At 44.4% G+C, this 19674-nt stretch overlaps 1 protein-coding gene across 1 annotated transcript in view; it reads left to right on the top strand.

Moving 5' to 3' along the window:
* The first annotated feature begins 1308 nt into the window (after positions 1 to 1308).
* ano5.L (anoctamin 5 L homeolog) overlaps positions 1309 to 19674 on the top strand; it is a 51461-nt gene continuing 33095 nt past the window's right edge. The window contains 4 exon segments of the mRNA XM_041589714.1: positions 1309 to 1450; positions 15433 to 15477; positions 17716 to 17786; positions 19130 to 19177. Coding sequence (XP_041445648.1) covers positions 1393 to 1450; positions 15433 to 15477; positions 17716 to 17786; positions 19130 to 19177 — 222 coding nt within the window. The 5' untranslated portion in view covers positions 1309 to 1392.

Raw genomic sequence — 19674 nt, 5'->3', positions numbered from 1 at the left:
TCTACCACTGAATGGAGTTAGGGGCAGTTGAAGGAGGGAGCTGATTGGCTGGCACTATGCGTAGTTGTGCCCATTAATGAATAAGTTAGGGGAGTATATATAATATATAAGAGGGGATAGAGGTGACAGATCCTTATATTATGTGAGTAGGGGCAGTTGTAGGAGGGAGCTGATTGGCTGGCAGAATGTGTAGTTGTGAGCATTAAGGAATGGAGTTAGGGGTAAATATATAATATATAAGAGGCCAGGGCCGCCATCAGGGGGTGGGGAAGGGGGTACAAGTGTCCTGGGCATGAAGGGGGCCCTGGCAGTGCTGCACTTTTGAAAGAGCCGGGGCCCCCCTTGACAGCGCCGAAGCTTTGCAGCCATTTTTGAAGTCCCGAACAGCCGAAATGCGGAAGTGCCGAAAAGCCGAAGGACCCGAATGAAACGAGGCGAAGTTGAAGTCCTGAAGCCACGAGTTCAATTCCTCTGAACACCAATGTGTTTTTTTTAGTTTTTCAATCCCCTGGCCACCGATGTATTATTTCAATATTCTATAGGCCCCTGGCACCAAGGTTTTTTTTAAAAAATATTCTTTGGGGCCCAATTTTTTTAACTTGTAAGGGGGGCCCTACCACCTATGGTTTTTTTTTTAAAAAAAATATTGTTTGGGGCCCCAATTATTTTTAATTTTAAGGGGGGCCCTGCCGCCAATGTTTTTTTTTTTTAAATATTGTTTGGGGCCCCAATTTTTTTTTTTTACTTGTAAGGGGGGCCTTGGCCATCAATAGCTTTTTATAACTTTTTGTTGTACGGGGCCCCGTGATTTCTAATGGGGGCCCAGTAAGAGGGGATAGAGATGCCAGATCCTTATAGTATGTGAGTAGGGGGCAGTTGAAGGAGGGAGCTGATTGGCTGGCACTATGTGTAGTTAGGGGATTATATATATATATATAAGAGGGGCTATAGATGCCAGATCCTTATAGTATGTGAGTAGGGGCAATTGAAGGAGGGAGCTGATTGGCTGGCAGTGTGTGTAGTTAGGGGAGTATATATAAATAATATAATATATAAGAAGAGGGGATAGAGATGCCTCTGGGCAGTTGGGCCCTTGATACACAATCTCCAGTGTCAGTTTGTGTCTGTGATAGAAAGTAATTGTGTCTGTTTCCATGGTTACTGCAGATAATGATAGAGAGTGGGGGGTGCAGGTGATAGACAGAGAGACAAGGAGGAGACACATTACTTGCAGCACACCAGCAGGGAAGGGGTTACAGGCAGGGGCGGGCCCAGGCGCCGGGGGCGGGACGAGCAGTGGGGAGGGGTCGGGATCTCAGTGAGTGACCGGATTCCCCCGCAGCTCAGTGGCCTCGTCCATTCGCCTCATTCCCGTTGGGATCGTCGGACACAATGAGCCTCTCCGGGCACCGGCGGGAGGAGGAGACTCTCATAGAGATGTCAGTGACCGGTGAGTGTCGGGGCTCAGTCAGAGTAACGGGGGCTCCTCTCTCTATAGGGGACTGACACTGGGGGGTACTTGGGGTCCCACCTGATGTCTCGGGGTTCAGACTGGATTATTCTCTTGTTTAGGGCTCAGTTTGGGGGTTACCTGAGGTTTTGGGGACCCTGAGCTTTTGTCCTATAAATAGTGGAGGGATATTAGGGGTGCCAGGCTCCTCTTGTTATTTGGGGGAAGGGATAGAGTTGATATGGGGGGGGGGAGAGGTGTGGGAGTTGAAGTTGAACAAGAGATGGAGCAGCTGATCACTGTTGCCTTTGCCGCGCAGAGAGGAGACACTTATTCAATTGCTTGGGGGTCTCTGTTGCCTCAAATTTGACTTCAAAACACAAATCTACTTCTTGCCCATTAAGCTTGCACTCTAATGCCTACTGGCTCGTCGCTGTACAACCCCTCTCTATAGGGATATAACATTATATGGAGGGGCTGAGTGAATACAGAACTCACAACTTTGGGTTTTCACCCCCCCCCCCAATGCAGACCCCACAAGCACAGTCTGGGGGTAATTTAGTATTATGAGTGTGATGGACGGGACGATATAGAAATATACACGAGCCATGAATATCCTGTAAATTATATCCTTATAAACGGTGAGTTCTGATGTCATCAGTTATAAACGGTGAGTTCTGATGTCATTTCTGTCACATGACTCACTAAAACGTGTGTATTATAATAAATAAAGTCCCCCCAGTTGAAAAATATGAGGATATTAGAAGTTAACTCGGAGTTCCATGACCTGTATAAAAACACTCTGCCTTCAGCCTCGTACTTTTATATGGTCATGAAACTCCTCGGTAACTTATAATATCCTTATATTTTACAAGAGGGGGTACTTTATTCACTATATAATACACAAAAGCCATGAATATCCTGTAAATTATATCCTTATAAACGGTGAGTTCTGATGTCATCAGTTATAAACGGTGAGTTCTGATGTCATTTCTGTCACATGACTCACTGAGACTTGTTTATTATAATAAATAAAGTACCCCCAGTTGCAAATATGAGGATATTAGAAGTTACCTTGGTAACTTATAATATCCTTATATCTTACAAGAGGGGGTACTTTATTCACTATATTTTGCAACTGGGGGTACTTTATTATAATACACAAATTCCAGTGAGTCATGTGACAGAAATGACATCAGAACTCACCGTTTATAACTGATGACATCACTAGTCACCGTTTATAAGGATATAATTTACAGGATATTCATGGCTCTTGTGTATTATATGAGGATAATAGAAGTTACCTGGGAGTTCCATGACCTGTATAACCTGTATATGGTCATGAAACTCCTCGGTGACTTATAATATCCTTATAATATACAAGAGGGGGTACTTTATTCTCTCTGGTGATTATCCCACCCCCCACCCACGGTGAGGTGTTATAAGGAGATGTTAATTGGATAGTACAATAGGGAAAGGGGCTTTACATGGCTACACAGAAACCAGTGCAGTCTTCAACAAACACAATGAGACGTCAGTGAGCAGCGTTACAGGCAGGGGCATCGGGGAGTTGCCAGACAGTCTGATTCCAAGTCCATTTCAGAAGCAATTTAAGTATCAGCCGCTGATCAATTGGAACTGCCTCATCCATGTGACTCATATGTATCAATAGCGATGGGTCTGGGAAGGAGGCGGCCCCCACTGCTCACATATACAGAGAATAAAGTACCCCCTCTTGTATATTATAAGGATATTATAAGTCACCGAGGAGTTTCATGACCATATACAGGTTATACAGGTCATGGAACTCCCAGGTAACTTCTATTATCCTCATATAATACACAAGAGCCATGAATATCCTGTAAATTATATCCTTATAAACGGTGACTAGTGATGTCATCAGTTATAAACGGTGAGTTCTGATGTCATTTCTGTCACATGACTCACTGAGACTTGTTTATTATAATAAATAAAGTACCCCCAGTTGCAAATATGAGGATATTAGAAGTTACCTTGGTAACTTATAATATCCTTATATCTTACAAGAGGGGGTACTTTATTCACTATATTTTGCAACTGGGGGTACTTTATTATAATACACAAATTCCAGTGAGTCATGTGACAGAAATGACATCAGAACTCACCGTTTATAACTGATGACATCACTAGTCACCGTTTATAAGGATATAATTTACAGGATATTCATGGCTCTTGTGTATTATATGAGGATAATAGAAGTTACCTGGGAGTTCCATGACCTGTATAACCTGTATATGGTCATGAAACTCCTCGGTGACTTATAATATCCTTATAATATACAAGAGGGGGTACTTTATTCTCTGTATATGTGAGCAGTGGGGGCCGCCTCCTTCCCAGACCCATCGCTATTGATACATATGAGTCACATGGATGAGGCAGTTCCAATTGATCAGCGGCTGATACTTAAATTGCTTCTGAAATGGACTTGGAATCAGACTGTCTGGCAACTCCCCGATGCCCCTGCCTGTAACGCTGCTCACTGACGTCTCATTGTGTTTGTTGAAGACTGCACTGGTTTCTGTGTAGCCATGTAAAGCCCCTTTCCCTATTGTACTATCCAATTAACATCTCCTTATAACACCTCACCGTGGGTGGGGGGTGGGATAATCACCCCCACCCCTGTTTGCACCCTCTTAGGGCAGAGACACACGCTAAAATTTGGGGAGGTTTAGTCGACAAATCACCTCTTCTTTGGGAGGCTAATCTCCCCAAACTGACTTCCCACCAGCTAGAATCTAAATCGCTGGCGAGATAGCATTCGTTTTCCGAAGTCGCCCGAACTTTCCTCATTAGGGCAGAGACACACATGGAGATTCCGGGAGATTAGTCGCCCAGTGTCAAAATCGCTTCTTCTTCAGGCAACTAATCTCCCCGCAATGCATTCCCGCCGGCTACAATATAAATCGCCGGCAGGATGGCACTCGGAGTGCTTCGTTTTCCGAAGTCGCCCAAAGTTTCCTCGTGAGGGAAGAGACACGTGTGGGGATTTCGGGGCGACAAATCGCCTCTTCTTTGGGCGACGAATCCCCCCCGAACTGCCTAGAATCTAAATCGCCGGCGGGGTGGCACTCGGAGTGCTTCGTTTTCCGAAGTTGCCTTAGGGCAGAGACACACGTGGAGATTCGGAGAGATTAGTCGCCCAGCAACAAATCGCCTCTTCTTCGGGCGACTAATCTCCCACACAATGCATTCCCGCCGGCTGGCGATGGCACTCGGAGCAGTTCATTTTCCGACGTTTCCTCAGCCGGCAGGAAGGCAGTTCGGGGAGATCAGTCGCCCGAAGAAGAGATGATTTGTTGCCAGGCGACTTATCTCCCCAAATCTCCACGTATGCCCCAAGGCGACTTCGGAAAACGAAGCACTCCAAGTGACATCCGGCCGGCGATTTCGATTCTAGCCAGTGGGAAGGCAGTTCGGGGGGGATAAGTCGCCCGAAAAAGAGGCGACTAAATCTCTCCGAATCGTAGCGCTTGCCGTTATCCTTAAGGAGAGCGAACGAACTCCCAGGGGAAGTGCCGGATCTACATTCCCCGCTGTGACTACTCCCCCCCATTGTATTCTGGGGCTCAGGATTTCCTGCCCTCTTTATAGATCATTTAATGGGGTCACAGGAACACCCTCTGTTCTGACTCAGTATAAACCCAACCCCCGATGTTCCTGCCGCTTCATTTTCTTTCTCACTTTCATTTCGAGGTGCATTTCCCGTGCGTCAGCCCTAATGCAGCCAAGTCTTCGCATGCTCTTATTGGCTGCTTTTAATTTTTGTAGCCCCGCCCACTCCTAAAATGTTTACATAGGGACACTCCACAAAGGCAAAGGTATAAAGTTCTGGCCCCAAAGTTTCATTTCAAATTGAACTACAACTCCCAGCATCCCTTGGCAGCCGCGCAGCGGGACAGGTTACAGGCGAAATAGAGGATCTGCCATTAGAGTGGAATCCTGAGGGTATGAATTTGGGGGTTGTGCTGTTATCATAACACGTTGGGGGGGGCTGGGGATGTGCCTCTTGCAGAGGAAATGATGCCGAATTCTAAGTCGTGATTATGAATCACAAATAGAGAAACGGCCCTTTGAGCAGAGTCAGTTCTCTCTGAGATCCCATGAGTCATTGCACTCCGTGTTGCCAAGAGTCCGAAACCCGTGTTTGTGCCTTTGGTCACATTTGTTCCGCCTGAAATTCCTGTTCCGTCTCTTGAAACTGTAAATCTTCCCATTACTGTTACACTAATTCATTTACAGTCAGTAAAGTCTCCTAGACTACAACTCCCAGCATGCACTGTAGCAGCTGCTTGGGTCGGCCCTTTCAGACTCAGCGGGTTCTTGTTGAATTAGTCGGCAGGATTTCGGGACTTGTTTGGAGCTCTGTCTCCATTCCATGGCCGCTTTCCAAGGAACCTTAACCCAATAAACAATATGAATAACCCCGATCGTGTGCCGCCCCCATGGACTGGGAAGAACGTCTGCGTCCAGAGATAATATTGGAACGGGAACATGAGGAATAAGGAGGTTTATTACTAAAGGGGCTAATTCTAAGCGACTTTTCAATTGGTCTTCATTATTCTGACCTTTTCAATTGGTCTTCTGACCCTTTCCAGCTTCCAAATGGGGGTCACCGACCCCATCTAAAAAAAACAAATGCTCTGTAAGGCTACACATGTACTGTTATTGCTACTTTTTATTACTCCTCTTTCTATTCAGGCCTCTCCTATTCATATTCCAGTCCCTAATTCAAATGAATGCATGGTTGCTAGGGGGATTTGGACCCTAGCAACCAGGCGGCTGAAATTGCAAACTGCTGAATAAAAAGCTAAATAACTGAAAAATAATAACAAATGAAAACCAATTGCAAATGGTCTCAGAATATCCCTCTCTACATCATACTGAGTTAATTTAAAGGGGAACAACCCCTGATACTGATGATTGTACCATGTAGCAGGACAGACTACAGACAGACATTGCTAGGAGGATTTTAGGGGATCTAATTACCCTACTGCAGTTCCCTTATTGTGGGGAAGAGACAGAACTCCTGTCCCAAATTTGACACCGGAGGGGCGGGGCCTCCTCACTCCCCTCCGTTGCTTTCTGGGCACTACTTGTATTTTTAGCAGGAGGGGAGTTGCCATAAAGCAAAGGAAACTTTCCAAGTTCTGATGTCAGAGCCCAGGCAGGAACAGAGAGTCGCACAGGCTGCTGCGTTATATATATATATATAGTATATATACAGCTGCTTTGTACTGGGACAGACGGACACTCTCTACCTTCTGCCTCATTCCTTATGTTTTACCAGATTGGAATCCCACATTAAAGGGAAAGTATCACTGCATCTTCAGTATAAGGGAAATTGATTTCCTTTGCTGCCAGGCAGATTATTCCTTCTTAGCCGGAATAAATCCCAGCGCCATGATTACATTCTGTCCAGTCATTTGCCTTTAATTTGTAGACTCTCTCTTCTTGGTCTTAGTGCCGGAAGGTTACTCTCCATGAATAGGAAGTAGGTAGTGCAAAAGAAAATGTGTCCCCTCTCCTGATAGGGACACGTAACTGGGACTAGGGTTGCCACCTTTTCTGGAAAAAAATACCGGCCTACCTAAATATGTATCTCTTTTCCCTATTAATAACATTGGGATCACTGACCTTCCTATATATTTATCTTTATTCCCTATTAATAACATTGGGATCACTGACCTTCCTATATATTTATCTTTATTCCCTATTAATAACATTGGGATCACTGACCTTCCTATATATTTATCTTTATTCCCTATTAATAACATTGGGATCACTGACCTTCCTATATATTTATCTTTTTTCCCTATTAATAACATTGAGATCACTGACCTTCCTATATATTTATCTTTATTCCCTATTAATAACATTGGGATCATATCACTGACCTTCCTATATATTTATCTTTATTCTCTATTAATAACATTGCGATCACTGACCTTCCTATATATTTATCTTTATTCCCTATTAATAACATTGAGATCACTGACCTTCCTATATATTTATCTTTATTCCTATTAATAACATTGGGATCATATCACTGACCTTCCTATATATTTATCTTTATTCCCTATTAATAACATTGGGATCAACCATCATTTTTACTGGCCAGGTGGCGACCCTAACTGGGACCTACAGCTAAATGTCAGTTTCCCAGTTGCTACTGGTATTCTTTACAATGTGGGTTCCGTAATGGACCCTTCTATGTTTTTGGGGTGCCCATGGCAGACGGAGATGCAGTTGGAATAGGTTAGACATTAGGAAGGAATTTTGGAATCTGGAGCCTCTGTCTGGGATGTTTCAGGGAGTCCTTGTTGGGCCCCTGCTGGAGGGATCACAGTCCAAGGGGCCCCATATTGGTGTAGGAGTCAATAAATAGCCATTTATTGGTGGTGCAACTAGGGAAGGTCTCACATGTGAGATGAAACCCAGGCCTCTAGGCTTTGCTGTATCAGAATAAACCTGAGATATATGAACTCCTGCCAGAGCTTCTCCCACACAATCCAAAGCTTGAATAAAGGGCACACTAAGCCTAAAGGAAACAGACTTTTCAAAAAAAAATTAAATAGAGGAGTCAAGCCCTATAGCCTAATGGTAAGCTCCACTTATCTTTCCAGGTGTACAGTATGTGACAGGGGGAAAGGGCAAAGAAACCCTAAAAAAGAAAAGCCAAGTGGATGTGAAACTGGTGCTGTGTCTCTTTAAATCCCGAGTACATTCTTCACATATCCGCTTTGTTTGCTTTCCCAGCCCCGGGGGCACTTTCTGTTTCACCCTCTAATCTGAGAATCCGGGATACTGGAAATTGTACCTGCGTTTGTGTCATTCGTTTGCATCAGCTTTTCTTGCTTTAAAGGGAAACTATCCCCAAAAAACGGTTCAGCTGTTTTAAAGCCACGTGTGTGCGACTGAGAGCAGGGTCTCTCGAGCCCTTTCTACCGTTGAAATAAATTAGCAGCTTCCTGTTCCGGGTCAACTTCTACATTGTTTCAGGAGTCAGAACCAGCAGTGCAGAGATTATAAAGAGCCGGCCGAGCAGTGCTTTCAGTATGAATGACGGTTAAACACAACAATAAACCCAGTAGGAATGAGGAACGAATGTAGATTGGGGAGTGGCTCAGAATTCGATTTGCTTTTATTAGGCAAATAACAGTTTTTGGGTGGAGTTCTCCTTTAAATGAGTATTGTGTAGCTGCTGGCAGTAGGAATTGGTTTTGCATCAGAATTGTTCCTTTTCAAGGACTTGTCCTTCTGGAATGATATCCCCATAAAAGGCCATTCCTGCCTCTCCCATGAGAGTTTCACTGCTCACAGCAATTAGTTTGTTATGAGATTGTCTGAATAAAATGATCATTTGCAATGAAATATAATCACTTTAATCCCACCTATACGACTGCCACATTATTGGCTATTGTGTACAGGCTGTTCCTGCTAAATTGTGCTTAGTACAGGGAATACCTATGCTGCCATAGTTTTATGGGATCTCTCTGTACAGACTATGAGCAAATTTAGGGACTGTTCCTGCTGAATTGTGCTTAGTACAGGGGATACCTATGCTGCCATAGTTTTATGGGATCTCTCTGTACAGACTATGAGCAAACTTAGGGACTGTTCCTGCTGAATTGTGCTTAGTACAGGGAATACCTATGCTGTCATAGTTTTATGGGATCTCCATGTACAGACTATGAGCAAACTTAGGGACTGTTCCTGCTGAATTGTGCTTAGTACAGGGAATACCTATGCTGCCATAGTTTTATGGGATCTCTCTGTACAGACTATGAGCAAACTTAGGGACTGTTCCTGCTGAATTGTGCTTAGTACAGGGAATACCTATGCTGCCATAGTTTTATGGGATCTCTCTGTACAGACTATGAGCAAACTTAGGGGACTGTTCCCGCTGAATTGTGCTTAGTACAGGGGATACCTATGCTGTCATAGTTTTATGGGATCTCTCTGTACAGACTATGAGCAAGCTTAGGGGACTGTTCCTGCTAAATTGTGCTTAGTACAGGGAATACCTATGCTGCCATAGTTTTATGGGATCTCTCTGTACAGACTATGAGCAAACTTAGGGGACTGTTCCTGCTGAATTGTGCTTAGTACAGGGGATACCTATGCTGTCATAGTTTTATGGGATCTCTCTGTACAGACTATGAGCAAACTTAGGGGACTGTTCCCGCTGAATTGTGCTTAGTACAGGGAATACCTATGCTGCTATAGTTTTATGGCATCTCTCTTTACAGACTATGAGCAAATTTAGGGACTGTTCCTGCTGAATTGTGCTTAGTACAGGGAATACCTATGCTGCCATAGTTTTATGGGATCTCTCTGTACAGACTATGAACAAACTTAGGGGGCTGTTCCTGCTGAATTGTGCTTAGTACAGGGAATACCTATGCTGCCATAGTTTTATGGGATCTCTCTGTACAGACTATGAGCAAATTTAGGGACTGTTCCTGCTGAATTGTGCTTAGTACAGGGAATACCTATGCTGCCATAGTTTTATGGGATCTCTCTGTACAGACTATGAGCAAACTTAGGGGCTGTTCCTGCTGAATTGTGCTTAGTACAGGGAATACCTATGCTGCCATAGTTTTATGGGATCTCTCTGTACAGACTATGAGCAAACTTAGGGACTGTTCCTGCTGAATTGTGCTTAGTACAGGGAATACCTATGCTGCCATAGTTTTATGGGATCTCTCTGTACAGACTATGAGCAAACTTAGGGACTGTTCCTGCTGAATTGTGCTTAGTACAGGGAATACCTATGCTGCCATAGTTTTATGGGATCTCTCTGTACAGACTATGAACAAACTTAGGGGGCTGTTCCTGCTGAATTGTGCTTAGTACAGGGAATACCTATGCTGCCATAGTTTTATGGGATCTCTCTGTACAGACTATGAGCAAACTTAGGGACTGTTCCTGCTGAATTGTGCTTAGTACAGGGAATACCTATGCTGTTATATGGTTCGTTGCTGAGTGTGTGCAGCTCGGGTTGGAATTCTTTGTTGGTGAGTCGCACATGCAGTGAATGTGGCTCATTATCTAAACAAACCAGTTCAGCAGAACGGCCTGAAATCCATTACCTGGGGCCAAACTGCCTGTTGTGCCGTTTCCAAGCCGACGTCTCCCACTTTATTTAGGCCAAGAATTTCACTTCTCGTTAAGGGGCGGACCAGAAATCTTGAAACTTAAAGGAAAAACTCGTCCCTTCAATTGAAACATTTCAACGTTTCTATTGGACGAATGAGACGGAGGAAGGAATGCGCCTCTCTGATTTTCAGGGGTTACAGCGAAGGCTGCGGGAAACCCCCATATTAGAGCCGTGGGTCAGAAGTGGAATATTAATTTAGGAAATAGATATTTTTTACACTGTCAAGCGGGGTGGGGAATCGGATACAATGGACGGAAGCTGCTGATGTCTCCCACAATCTGTTTTTTTCCACGATTTTCCACGATTTAGCCCCGTTACCCTTAGCAACCACACACACCGGGAACGACCCTCTTCGTCTAGTTACTTTAGCCCCAGTCCTGGACTAAATGACATTGAGACGTGAGACGTTGGGAGTTGTAGTTCAGTAGAATCCGGTTCAGCCCATTGTCTGGCAGGGGAGGCAGCTGTTCCGTGTCAGTCTGTCATGTTGTGGGTTTTTCCACGTCGCCCCCGGCTGTTGTCGGACATATTTAGCCGTGTGTAGTGGTGTCAGGGAAACACCTCCCAGCTGCTGCTGTTTGATGTGAAACTCCTCCTCCCAGACCTTATCTCCTGCACCCACTTCTGGCACCCGCACCCTATATTTACTGGCAAACAGATGATAATGGTTTGGCTTTTGTCACAGGCTGAAAATAAACCTTTGATGCCGGGGGGTTTGGGCACCGTCCGATCTTTCCCAGCCGGGGCCCCGATTCCAAATATAAAGCAGAGCCCTGTCATTTCTTCCCCTTCTGGTAACCAGACTCTGGGCTATAATAACTGCTGCTCTAACTGTCAGCCTGTGCGGCAATTGGAGGGGACACGTTAAAAGGACAAACATGTCTATTTTAAAGGGGTTGTTCGCCTTTAAATAAACTCTTAGTATGATGTAGGGAGGGATATTCTGAGACAATTTGCAATTGGTCTTCATTTTTTATTATTTGTGGTTTTTTACTTATTTAGCTTTTTATTCAGCAGCTCTCCAGTTTGTAATTTCAGCCATCTGGTTGTTAGGGTCCAAATTCCCCTAGCAACCATGCATTCATTTGAACAAGAGACTCTGAGTGTATTTAGTTGTAATATTGGTGTGTAGGTGCATCTCAGGTCATTTTGCCTGGTCATGTGATTTCAGAAAGAGCCAGCACTTTAGGATGGAACTGCTTTCTGGCAGCTTGTTGTTTCTCCTACTCAATGTAACTGAATGTGTCTCAGTGGGACCTGGATTTTTACTATTGAGTGTTGTTCTCAGATCTACCAGGCAGCTGTTATCTTGTGTTAGGGAGCTGCTATCTGGTTACCTTCCCATTGTTCTGTTGTTAGGCTGCTGGGGGGGGGATATCACTCCAACTTGCAGTAAAGAGTGACTGAAGTTTATCAGAGCACAAGTCACATGACTGGGGACACCTGGGAAACTGACAATATGTCAGATTTCAAAATTAAATATAAAAAAAATTTTTTTTGAGAAATGCAGAATTCTGCTGGGGCAGCACTATTAACTGATTCATTTTGAAAAAAAATGTTTTCCCATGACAGTATCCCTTTAAATTAAAATTTTGGAAAAACAGTAAAAAATAAATAATGGAAAATAATTGAAAAAAGTCTTTATTTCTGGGGAACTGTAATAGGCATTGCTATAACATATACACAGAATGTTTCTGCCACAGCAGAGCTTACACTCTAATATCCCCACGGTGCAGCCTGTGTGTTAGTAATCTGCCCCAGGGAATTGTGGGTAGGGGTTAGTGGATATCATAGGAGAGTAATAACAACCCCACAAACCAATGATTTCCTGATTGAACCGCAATTTTACGTTCATACGAGTAATTCGTTGGTTTTATTGGTTTAACCATCGCAGAGCCGGCCGGTTGCTCGGGAGTCGCTGGTGGTTGGGTGTAACGGGAAGGAACACGACAAACATAAATGATTCATGAAGTGATACAATGTTGGCAGGGAGTTTGTGTAACAGGGAATCCCACACACACACACACATACACACACACACATACACACACACACATACACACATATATATTTATATTTATATTTATGATAATGGACATTGCTTTGATGAGCATGGGGAGAGTCTGTACATTAGATAAGATGATGCTCCTGGTTTCCTATTGTAAGGCAGCAGCACAAGTCAAGACTTGTATATGGATTTCAAAATATGGGGCCATTTAATAAAGGTGCGTTTAGTGATTTAAAATCTATGAAAATACAGAGGGGTACACAACATGGAGAAAGAGGGGGGTCCATAGAAGAAGAGTGAGGTTCCAGGGGGTGCTGCAGTTATATGTCTGCCATATGGGGATCCTCTGAGAGATGGAGGCCTCTTATTGTCATAGGAGCTGTAATTAGCACCTTGTAACAAACTGTCACCTAGAAGGAACCCAGGCCTGTGTGATTGTCAGCTCTTGGGATTGGAATCTGTTATTAGCCCTGCGATATCTCCCTCTCTGTGCTCTTTGGCCTTAGGTCTCCCTCTCAGTCTCCCTTGTTATGTACTAATGGGTTATCTGCACCCAGACACTTTATCTGCACCCAGAACCTTTTATCTGCACCCAGAACCTTTTATCTGCACCCAGAACCTTTTATCTGCACCCAGAACCTTTTATCTGCACCCAGAACCTTTTATCTGCACCCAGAACCTTTTATCTGCACCCAGAACCTTTATCTGCACCCAGACCCTTTATCTGCACCCAGACCTTTTATCTGCACCCAGACCTTTTATCTGCACCCAGACCCTTTATCTGCACCCAGACCCTTTATCTGCACCCAGACCTTTTATCTGCACCCAGACCTTTTATCTGCACCCAGAACCTTTTATCTGCACCCAGAACCTTTTATCTGCACCCAGAACCTTTTATCTGCACCCAGAACCTTTTATCTGCACCCAGAACCTTTTATCTGCACCCAGAACCTTTTATCTGCACCCAGAACCTTTTATCTGCACCCAGAACCTTTATCTGCACCCAGACCCTTTATTTGCACCCAGACCCTTTATCTGCACCCAGACCCTTTATCTGCACCCAGACCTTTTATCTGCACCCAGACCCTTTTATCTGCACCCAGACCCTTTTATCTGCACCCAGACCTTTTATCTGCACCCAGACCCTTTATCTGCACCCAGACCCTTTATCTGCACCCAGAACCTTTTATCTGCACCCAGAACCTTTTATCTGCACCCAGAACCTTTTATCTGCACCCAGAACCTTTTATCTGCACCCAGAACCTTTATCTGCATTCACTGTATGGAACGTATGTCTCACTATACAGCCAGTCACACACAATAGTGGGTCCAGTTCTGAGATAGAGGATCACGATCATGTCCCTAGGGAATGAGCTGAGAAAGAAACAGAACCAACGTATAATTGGGTTAAATCTGCCATAACAAACGTATTTACTTCTGCCAGTTCACAGACCAGTCCCCTGCCTGACTAGCTGAGGATTCTGGGAATTGTATTTCACTGACTTGTTAGTTACACAATTCAACTACGTCTTGTAATTAACTCTTGCCGTGAGGATGGTCCTGTTATAAAATGGGTCTGTTTACTTTCTGAGCGATAAGAAACACTCACTTATTTTATTGTTTTATTTGTATTGCACTTCAGTCCTTTATATTGTCTGTATATTTATATATATCTCTATGGGAAGAGCCCTATATCCATACTGTAGTCTTATTCCCTAAGTCTTATATTTCACATTCTCCCTTTTATACTTGTTTACAAAAACATTTCCAAACTGGGTGGGCCCAGCCTGAAGGTCAGTTAGGGGGAGATTTGGGGTGAGTGTTTATTTGTACCCTGGGTACCCCTGGAACTATAGCAGGGTGACTGTTACCCCAATGTTTCTATATATCTGTAACCTTGTTATGAGCTAAGGGGGCCCAGTCTGAAGGTCAGTTAGGAGGAGATTTGGGGTGAGTGCTTATTTGTACCCTGGGTACCCCTGGAACTATAGCAGGGTGACACCCCAATGTTTCTATATATCTGTAACCTTGTTATGAGCTAAGGGGGCCCAGTCTGAAGGTCAGTTAGGGGGAGATTTGGGGTGAGTGTTTATTTGTACCCTGGGTACCCCTGGAACTATAGCAGGGTGACACCCCAATGTTTCTATATATCTGTAACCTTGTTATGAGCTAAGGGGGCCCAGTCTGAAGGTCAGTTAGGGGGAGATTTGGGGTGAGTGCTTATTTGTACCCTGGGTACCCCTGGAACTATAGCAGGGTGACTGTTACCCCAATGTTTCTATATAATGATAGCTTTTCTAACCCATGTATATACAAATTCTAATATAGCTTTGCAATCATTGGCTGCTTCTAACCCCTCCAGGTACTCTCCCTCTGAACAGGAGCCAATCACCATTGTGTATAATGTTACAATCAGAGAACTGGATATTAAAGACAGTTAAATTGATTCTTAATTAAGTAGGAAACACTGATAGTAAATAATGAAATCCATGTACAAGGCTCAGCCCAGGGCAGATAACATTGTTTATTTTTATGAGGAACAAAGACCAGTCTCGTGTTCTGTCTCTGGACTTCTCCTGTCCATCATGCACTGGGGCAGCACCTGTCCATCCTGCACTGGGGCAGCTCCTGTCCATCCTGCACTGGGGCAGCTCCTGTCCATCCTGCACTGGGGCTGTGCACCGCTAACCAGTGGGCTGTAATTACTTGTCCTTTAACCTGACTAACGTAGCATTTGTATGATTAACAATTAACTGGCTATTTCTCTATTTAAAGATGATATTTCTGTACTAACCGACTTCCGGAGCCCAGATTCAGCAGGTATTGTACTAACACTGTTGTGCTGTGCCGTCTCTTCTGTGTCTCGTTCTGATAATAAATCACAGAGAAGTTTCCTTATTATTTAGTCTCCCTTGATGTGTTGTAGAAGCCGACAGCAAATACTTAGGCCTCACTTACAGCCTGTTTTATATACTATATATATATATATATATATATATATATATATATATATATATATATATATATATATATATATATATATATATATATATATATATATATATACATATATATGTGTGTGTAGCCTGGTTAATTCATTCTCTATGAACAACAATATTATGGGGATTCTGCACTCGTCATCGCTGTGTTGAAGAACTAACGCTCATATCAGTGATGCCGTTGAATTCGTATCCGCAGAGAGTGCCGCAGCTACAGCAAGCGATATGGCAGCTCCTATGAATACGCCCACATGGGGGAGGTGCAAGGAAGGAAACTGTCATCTACAGAAATCCAGACGGATATTAATTTCCATATTGCACCAGTTTCCATTAATCTTTGCTTGGAACCCCATAACTGGAGAGAATCTGCTTCCACTTCTTGTTGGGGAGCGACCCCTACAGGTCAAATACTCAGCTGTCAAATTCACATTGGATCTTGGTCACCAGAGCCACCGTATATATCAGATATCACTGCCAGGAAGGGGGTAACTTACAATTTCAATAAATATTGGTAAAACAGGGCAACCTCTAGACATTTTGGGGGCCTGAAAAATAATTAGCTGTGGGCCCAGTGATATCTAGTTATGCCACTGCCTCCAGGCTAATGGATTCTGCCGACTAAGCAGAATGGGGCTCATTAAAAAAAAAAAACAGGCAACTAAATTCCACACCTGTCCAAGCCCCAATCCACCCCAATTAGGCCCCTTTATGTCCAGAGCTTCCACGTGATCTGCCCAATTCCCAGAAATCCCAGCAGCCTTCATGGCCCATAATTTGGACACATCAGTGTAGTCAGGGTCAGACTGGTGGGTGCTGGGCTCTTAGGGCTGCAGCCCCAGGGGCTCCCACACCCGATATAGGGGTGCTGCCCGAGCACGCGTAAATTAAACCTACCTTCAGCGTGTTGGGGGAGGAAAATCAGCGGCCTGGGGGAGTGCAGGGGGGGGATACGGGTCTGGGTCCACCATGTTTATGTCCCATCAGCCCAGTCCAACGCTGACTCTGGGACCCCACTGGATCAGGGCCCCTTACTCTACTCCCCGTGGCCCCTCCAATAGCAGAGCTGGGAATTTAGGGTCAGGGCACACAGGCAGATTCGGGGCGACAAATCTCCTCTTCTTTGGGGCGACTAATCTCCTCAAACTGCCTTCCCGTCGGCTTAAATGTAAATCGCAGGCGACTTCGGGAAATGAATCGCTCCGAGTGCCATCCCGCTGGCAATTTACATTTTAGCCGATGGGAAGGCAGTTCGGGGAGATTAGTCGCCCCGAAGAAGAATTGTCGCCGGCCGACTAATCTCCCCAAATCTGCCTGTGTGCCCCGACCCTTAAGGTGGCCTTAACACGGAAGGATCCGCTCGTTTGGTGATGTCGCCAAACGAGCGGATCTCTTCCCGATAGGCCCACCTTGAGGTTGGCAATATCGGGCTGATCCGATCGTGGGCCCTAGGGCCCAATGATCGGATCCTAACGGTGTCCTTACGGGCGGTCGGATCGCGGGACGGCATCAACGAACAGATGCAGCCGCGATCCGACGGGATTTTTAGTCCCATCCGATCGAGATTGATCTGGATCAGGGAAGCCCGTCGGGGGGGCCCCATACACGGGCCAATAAGCTGCCGACTCGGTCTGTCTCCAGCTTTTATCGGCCGTGTATGGCCACCTTTAGACTGGTGCTCTCTGCAAAGCCAAAGCAAGTTCTAAGAAACCATTAATTACAGGGAAACCATAATTAACTCCTAATTAACCATTTTCCTCTGCCAACAAGGGGTGAGAATTCACCATTGTGCTTTTAATTGTGAATCTGTAATAGTGTAATATTTGTGTGTGTCACACGTCTGCTCTGCGTTGTGTCCCTCCCCCATGACCTTCAGCCCCCCAAAATTCCCCTTTATGTAATTGGATGTCATGTTAATTGCTAATTATCTCAGCCAGAGAGTCACTGATTCACCTTTCCTTTGTGTCGGCAGTTAGTTGTGTATATGACAGGTGTGTCGGCCAAACAATGATGTGAATTCACCTGTAACATTCCCTGCTAATCCTTCTCTGTGTTTCCCTAGGGGACGAAAGCAACGGAGCCCTATTAGATAATAATTCCATCACCGACTCGGAACTGCCCGGCAACTCGGAGGTAAGAGAGGGACACGTTTGTGAATTTTGGGCAAATTCTAACCTACAAAATGTTTTATGTTTATCGTATTTTGCATTGTTCCTCTGTTTTTATTTTGGTTACATGCGAGTTCTCCGAATCTGAAATCAATTAACAGTGCAAACCGATCCCCCCCCCATCTTCTGTAAATTCCCCATCTGTTGCCCCCATATTAAAGGAGAACTAAACCTTAAAACTGAATATTGCTAAAAATGTCCTATTTTATATAGTGAACTTATTGCACGAGGCTAAAGTTTGAGCTTGTCAATAGCAGCAATGATCCAGGACTTCAAACTTGTCACAGGGGGTCACCATCTTGGAAAGTGTCTGTGACACTCACATGCTCAGTGGGCTCTGATTGGCTGTTGAGAAGCTAAGCTTAGGGCTCGTCACTAATTATCCAGCAGCTTTAATATAAGCTGATGCTACAAGGCTGATTTATAGCTCACTCTTAAAGGAGAACTAAAGCCTAACTAAAGAAGTAGGTAGAAATGTTGTACATGATGTTTTGTGCTTCTGTACCAGCCCAAGGCAACCACAGCCCTTTAGCAGTAAAGATCTGTGTCTCCAAAGATGCCCCAGTAGCTCCCCATCTTCTTTTCTGCTGATTCACTGCACATGCTCTGTGCTGCTGTCACTTACTGAGCTTAGGGACCCACTCACAATATACAGTACACATAGAATAGAAATGTCACAATATAAGGCTGATTAGTAATTAATACACATAATTACTACATGGCAGCACAGAAACCAGTGCAATTAGCATCAGAATTGAATAATCAGCAAACCTGTAGCATCAGCTTATATTACAGCCAGGGAAGCTCATTTTCTGCTGGATAATTAGTGACGAGCCCTAAGCTTAGCTTCTCAACAGCCAATCAGAGCCCACTGAGCATGTGAGTGTCACAGACACTTTCCAAGATGGTGACCCCCTGTGACAAGTTTGAAGTCCTGGATCATTGCTGCTATTGACAAGCTCAAACTTTAGCCTCGTGCAATAAGTTCACTGTATAAAATAGGACATTTTTAGCAATATTCATTTTTAAGGTTTAGTTCTCCTTTAAAGAGAAACCAGAATTTATTTTAAAGACTATAATAAAGATAATTCTGCTGGTGGCATAATAAAATCAAGTCCTTGGAGGGGTGGGATTACCCACAGACACACTTCATGGCATCTGCTGCCCGTGCATGCCGGCCTCCCCTATAATAACCAGCCCCCCTTCATGTTCCCTTGCACTGAAATGTCTGTATGGAATGGTTTATTCGCGTGCCCACTAACTGCCATTATATAAATATATATATTTCTCGCACCGTGACAACGGCAGGGCTTGAGCAGCACAGAAAGTACATTTCTCATCTACAACCACCAGAGGGTAAGAAGCCGTTGCCCCCGTGCATGGGTGTCGTTGGGCTAGTGCTTGTAGCCGCTGGTAGTCAAGTGGCATGTCGTCTTGTCTTTAAGAAAAAAACACATTCCAGCCAAACTGCCTTCCATACGAGCCCTCCATACGGAAACTGTGATTGAAGCAGAAGCGGCAGTTGGCTCGGGGCTGCAATTTGTGGCTACTGAACCCTGCGCTTTTATAGAGATGACGTTAGGCCTTATAGGGGGGCACACTAAAGACCAACGAAGTTAAAGTATCAGGGATTTGGTAAAAACCTCTCTATAGAAGAAAGTGTCTTCTATAATTTAACTGCCTTTGCTCCTGATTGGATACACTTTCCGCCAATCCGTGGGCAGCCAGCTACAGAGTTAAGGTGGCTAGGGACGGGCGCATTTTTTCGCTTTGTTTTGCCGAAAAAATGACGCCCATAGACTTGTATGGTCTTGTGCGTTACAATAAAAAAAAATTAAAATTTCACCGCGCGT

The sequence above is a fragment of the Xenopus laevis genome, chromosome 4L, assembly GCF_017654675.1.
Source record: "Xenopus laevis strain J_2021 chromosome 4L, Xenopus_laevis_v10.1, whole genome shotgun sequence".
In the NCBI taxonomy this organism is placed as follows: Eukaryota; Metazoa; Chordata; class Amphibia; order Anura; family Pipidae; genus Xenopus; species Xenopus laevis.
The sequence above is the reverse complement of the archived record's forward strand: the minus strand, read 5'-3'. Positions and strand labels throughout refer to the sequence as shown.